Genomic DNA, 6,475 nt, shown 5'->3' with positions numbered 1-6,475 from the left:
AGGTGTCTTCTACTATAGCCTCGGGCCGACCAAAGCCCGTCGTATATATGTATATGTATATATATATATATATATATGTGTGTGTGTGTTTGTGTGTCTGTGTTTGTCCTCCCAACATCGCTTGACAACCGATGGTGGTGTGTTTACGTCCCCGTAACTTAGCAGTTCAGCAAAACAGTCCGATAGAATAAGTACTAGGCTTACGAAGAATAAGTCCTGGGGTCAATTTGCTCAACTAAAGGGGGTGCTCCAGCATAGCCGCAGTCGAATGACTGAAACAAGTAAAAGAGAGGGTAGAGGAAGTCTGATATTCAGCAGCCATGATGACAATTCCAAGAATGTTCCAATCTTATCGGACTTCAGTAATAAAACATTGACTATTCAACAACTGCCAAGATCTGAGAACAACAAACAGGAATATTTTGTGTGTGTAGGTATGAAGAACGTTTACTTATTAGACAAATTAAATATGACATTGGAAATTTGTCCAAGGGTGCTTTCTACATGAAGAACATTATTAAGTATTGGCTACAGTACATGGTGAACTGGAAAAAAAAGTTAGTGAATATTTATTTTCAGAGGAGGCAGGGGAAAGAACTCTCTTGGTTTATCCTAAAAATTTCAATCAACTAAAAATTAAATGAAGATGTGCAAAGTGGACCAAAGGGTTCTAATCTTTGGCAACCTTAATAACACTTCCAGGCATGTTTCGAGCTTATTGAACCACCTTAACAAAGCCTAATCAGCTCTTTGAGTTATCTGGTTTTCACCTCTATGAAATCGCTTCCATAGAATTTACTTCCTCTTTGTGCTTCCGTATGTTCCAAGATGTCAAGCGCAGTTGACAAATATCGGAATCTGTCAGTAGAATAGTTTTATGTATCGAAGTGACATCGCGAATAATTTTCATATGCAAAATGCCGTACGTACTCGTTAGTACCCAGATCAGACTGGTGAGTTGGACAGATCTCTTTTATAAATTATTAAAAGGCATTAAGAATTATTGCTGTCAGTCCAGTTATTTATTTATGTGCAAAACTAGCAACAGCTGAAAATTGAAGCAAAATGGGTTTTTTTCTAAAAACAAAAAACAAAAACTGTATCTATGAATAGCAATGTTTACATCTGTCACTATAATTGTTTACGCTAGAGATGTTTAATTGTTTAATTGTTAAACCTTAAAACATCGCCTGTGTAACACATGTCGCGCTTATTGCAATCAAGTTCTGTTGACCTTTGACCCAAGTATCAAAATCTAATTACTGAATGATTTCAAACGATTTGTCTTTAAAAGAGAAGTGGTGATGATTGCAGGGAGAACAGATAAATAATCATGTAAATTTGTTCTACATTTAAAATATATTTCAGCTTGTAAAAATCGATTAATCTTAGACATTTCTAATTATAGTTTCTTTAATTCTAATTTAATTTAATTTCATTGGGTTAATGTTTCACCTATTTGGGACAATAATATTCCACAAGAAAACTTTATCGTATATACGTACGTTCGTATGTACTTGCGTAATACGTAAATACATACGTACATCTGACTGTATGTATGCATGTATGTAAATTTGTCCTATATATACATATCAATTCAAATGATTTTCATTCATCGTGGAGATATGATTTTAAAGAAGCAATCATGCAATTTATGTAGCTAAAATAGTTTAATTCTTTAAATGAATGCCAGGTTTTCGATTATTCCTTGTTTTGTTTTTTTGCCCCCCCCCCCCCAACTCGTCCAGGGATAAAGAAAACATCGTCTGAGTCTATACCTTTTACAATCAATCTTTTCACCAAGAAATTTGCTGTGCAATAAATATATAATCACCACGTATCTTCTGTGAATAAATATATATCACTCAAGACGAAAGCAAGTATGCACAATATATAAACACACACACACAATATATATATAGAAAGATCCTATATATATATAAACACATATTCCCGATCTGTTCCATTTATTTCTTTGCATATTTTCTTCATCATCATCAAGTTTCATTTCCCAGTATGTGTGTATGTATATATACATATATATCTGTGTGTGTATATATATATATATATATATATATATGCTTTATACATACGCACGTTCGCTCACACACGCGCGCGCGCACTCACGCACGCAATGTGTGTAATGTCTTTGGTCTCGTTAAAAATAGAGTAATTTCTAAATATACAACAAACATGCATAAAATACGCGACTCTAACATTTCGCTGCTTGACGACTGTATCGATTTTATTTTTCTAATTGTCCCGTCAATCCGATGCGATCGCTACATTCTGCTTCATGTTCTGTTGTAAAGCAAATACAATGGCTCTGGGATTTCGAGCTCAGTACACACACACACACGCCAATTATTATCATCATCATCATCATCATCAGAAGTTACAGAGTGACTCAAAGACTCAAATGCCGAGAGTTTCGTGTTATTTAACTCTGAGTGGGTGATTTAATAAGATTTATAATTATTTCTTATTTATAATAGCAATTTTTGAACATGAAATTGTGTAAGCCTGGTAGTTAATTTGCCAAAACTTGTGTTTTTTAAAGCATAAAATACTAAATGTTTTCTGCTTTTTATTAATTGTTTGTTTGTGTGCGCGTTCGCGCGCGCGCATATTTGTGCAGTTTTTCCATACAGCATCATGTGATGTATCTGAACACACATCGTCAGTGCTGTGTCCTGGGATCACTAAGTGTTTCTGGTCTTTCAACATCATATACCTTCACCCAGGTGACCCAGCTGGGGTTGATCTAGTCACAGCTTTAGTTTGTTCTGTCCCTTCCAGGTTTCACATCTTCTAAGGCTCACACCTCAAGGCAACTCTATTGCCTGCATAGCCAACTTTCTGTGTTTAGGCTCCTGTGTTCAGGCTCCTTGTAAGCTTTATATAGAGAGTGCAAACACTCTGCATCCCACCTCAGTGGGATCACACCTTGCTTGGTGCCATTGTTTTGATATAACTCCACTAGTTCAGCTTTCTTTCTCCTCTTACTCTTGTTTGCCTCCTCAATGTAGTCCTTCCAGGAAATAGAGAATTCTAACGGAACCACTTGCTTGGATGCTTCTAAGATCAGCACTATGTTCAGCCTTAGTGATGTTGAGGTGACAGCTTCTGAGAACATCAGTTGCTTCCCTAGGTCAATTTATAGCTCCCAGTCTTTTGCTGTTGCATATAGGCCTGAGGAGGCAAACCTAGAAGACTGGCATCTTCTTCCTGCAAGCTCTGATAGGTAATAAACTTCTTCATTGAGCAGAGGTACTTGCACTGACTAAGTGCGCTTCAAATGGTGTCTGCTATAACCTTCAAAATCTAGTCATGCTTCCAGCAGTAGCATCCCTCTCTTAGTGCTTTTTGGGCAGCTACTGAGGAAGAGCTTCAGGGTTTCTCTTCTTAGGTTTAAGAGACTAACTGGTGACTAGAATTTTCTCCAGGAGTACAAGTTGGATGGGCTTGAGAGAACATCATAAACTGCCTGAATTAGGAATTTTATGCAGCCAAGGCTTGCATCACATTCTGGACTAGCTCCTGTCCTTTCTTTGCATATTATCATAGGGAGGTGTTGTAGTGCTATCCAGGATTGCCCTTCTTCAATGTACAATGCCCACGAGTGCTCTATATCTGCAGCCTTAACAGCCTCCACTGCTCTCTACTTCTGTCCTGCTCTGACCTCAATAACAACTGGAAGACTTCAGGATCACAGGAGTTTTGGTGTTGTAACACCTCTGCATAGGTCCCCACAAATTCTTCTCTCAGGCTGCCAATAGGAAGCCTCAGCTTGTTATTCTTTCTATACAGGGCAACATTGCTCAGGCTTCAAAGACGTCCCAACCCTTTCCACAGAACCCACTGACTCTTTTCAAAGCTCTCCTCTGTAGATATTGGAACATCATATAACATAAGCAGTCAAAGAATCTGTGAGAGGATGCCATGTTGGTAAATCCTGGCCTTAAACTTGCCAGTAAGACCTGACTTATCTACTGTGGATAGCCAGGCTTTCAATTCTTTGTTGGTATTGTGAATAGATGATGTGTCTCTCTGACTGCTATTAACCACCTTTCCCAGGCTCTTCACTGGTTTCTTAGTAATGGGTTTTACCTGATCACTGCTGGCTGAGAAGCTGAAGCTGTTTCTAACCCTGCCTTCTTCAGCACAAGATATCTTCAATTGAGAGGCTTGAAACTCATGTGAACCCAAGTCATCAACTCCTCAAGGCTCTTCAGGATCCTCCTGCACCTCATGACTAATATTGTTGTCACAGTTAGGTCATCCATAAAAGCCCTAATAGGGGGCTGCTGAACACCAGACATGGTGAGCAATCCTTGACACTGCACTTCTGCTTGTTCATTGCAAGTAGGAAAAAATTAATCTATACTACTTGTGTGTGTGTGTGTGCACGCGTGCATGCATGTGTGTATTCATGCATGCACATATGTTTATACATATGTATGCATATGTGTTTATTTTTAATTCAGAGTTAATTTTGACTGGTCACCTGCTTGGTAGTAAGGTTGGAAAGGAAAACATCTTGTTTTGTTCATTATCCCTTAAATCTTTTAAGGCTTTGTAGATTTTTATCATCCCAGATATCATGATCATTTGTTGTTGTATGAATTAAGGAGTTGCATTCTTACTCCTCAAAACCCAAGTTCAACCATACTTTGCTCCAGACTGGCTGGTGCATAACTTGTTGCCCCAATAACAATAAGTATGTTGCTGAAAATTTGTCTTGGGTACTGGATTTTCCAACTCCTAATCAGTGGTCCATAGATGTTATCTTTCTCCTGTATATGTTTGTGACTATATTGGTGTGCAGAGAGCAGCTCATTTCCATGACAGAGCATATTTTCTTCCTGTGGTTCCATTCAACAATATCTGGCCAGTTGTGTTCAACTTGGTGGCTGTTTTAATTCTTTAAGTTGTCAGTGGTGATACAGAGACTGTTACTAATTATCCTGAACAGATGAAAAAAAGAAAAAAAAATGATTGCCAAAGTGTGTTACACACTAGAGCAAGTATACTGTGTTGATGAAATTACACTTTTCTTGAAGCCAGTACTTACTAGAGCTTTTATTTCTTGTGAAGCAATATCAACACCAAGACTTATAGATTTCAAAAATAGTTTGATGCTTCTTCTTGGTGGAAATGTTACTGGTTATATAAAATTAAAGCTTCTACTCATGTATCTGAAAATCTAAGAGCTTTCAAGAGTGATGCAGTTTAATTTATCTTTGACATGAATGACTCAGAGCCTTTTTGAAGAGTGGTTTATAAACATTTTTTTATCTTGCTGCAGAAAGGTACAGTGCCAAAACAGAATATTTCCAACAAAGAACTGTTTCTTTTAGGCAATGCACCAAACCAAACAGTGAACTTTAATGAGCTTTCTGATAATGTGAGAGTAGAATATACCCCCAAGAATATAACTTCTTTGCTCCAGTCAATGAATAAAGGTGTTATGGCTAACTTGAAGACATTATCTGAGACTTTCAAACAACTTATGAAAGCAATTGTCAGAGGGGAGAAACCTACTGTTAGAGACTTCTGAAATTTAAGTGGATGTTATGGATAGTTGATTTAGGTGGCAGTTGGAAGTGAAACTTTCAACTTTTGATGGTGCTTGAAAAAATATGTGGCCAAACCGTATTTGTTACTTATAAGTTTTCCATAAGCAGAAAGTCTACATCAAATTCAGAATGACATTGTAACACTTTCAAATGATGAAAGATTTGTAGAAATCTTACAGGATGATGTGACTGAGTTGCTAGTGTACCATACAGACAGTTTATATAACAAGGAGTAAATTCTTTTAGATCAGGAGTAAGCTGAGAATATAGATGAGAATAGGGAAGTTCTACCAACTCCTCTTAAATTGACTGCAAAGAATATTGCTAAAGGATTGACACACACAAGAGAAGGTTTGCAAGTTTTTGCTGATAACAACTGTAATTGTGAATATAACATAAACATTACATGAGGAGCTGTACAAAGAAAGGATGCACCATAAAGATCAAATGATTTTGAATAAGTTCTTCACCTCTCAAACAGATGTTGATGGTGATGAACTGTAAGATAGAAAATAGTGTCCTGCATCCTTCTAGCAACTTTCATTCCACCATAACCCTCACTCAGTAATCAACAGCATTCTTATTTATTTCTTATGTATTCCTCTGCAAACGTTTTTATGTATATGTTTTGTACTGTCTAGGTTCAGAAATGTTATTATTTACATGAAAGTGGTTATGTTATTTGATTTGTTGTCATTGTTGAATTCAAATATAAGTCCATGAGAAGTTGTTCCCATTTTATGTGAAAATCAATGCACAAGGGATTCCTGCATGTGTGTATGTGTATGCATATGCATGCTATATATATGTATGTATGTGTGTGTGTGTATGTATATATATATATATATATGTATATATATATATATATATATATATATATATATATATATATATAT

At 36.6% G+C, this 6,475-nt stretch overlaps 1 protein-coding gene across 1 annotated transcript in view; it reads left to right on the top strand.

The window, feature by feature from the left end:
- Positions 1-633: 633 nt before the first annotated feature.
- LOC106870591 (GTP cyclohydrolase 1 feedback regulatory protein) overlaps positions 634-6,475 on the top strand; it is a 39,855-nt gene continuing 34,013 nt past the window's right edge. Inside the window, exon 1 of the mRNA XM_014916720.2 lies at positions 634-953. Coding sequence (XP_014772206.1) covers positions 918-953 — 36 coding nt within the window. The 5' untranslated portion in view covers positions 634-917. The remainder of the gene's footprint in view (positions 954-6,475) is intronic.

Source organism: Octopus bimaculoides, chromosome 11, assembly GCF_001194135.2.
Source record: "Octopus bimaculoides isolate UCB-OBI-ISO-001 chromosome 11, ASM119413v2, whole genome shotgun sequence".
NCBI lineage: Eukaryota > Metazoa > Mollusca > Cephalopoda > Octopoda > Octopodidae > Octopus > Octopus bimaculoides.
The sequence above is the reverse complement of the archived record's forward strand: the minus strand, read 5'-3'. Positions and strand labels throughout refer to the sequence as shown.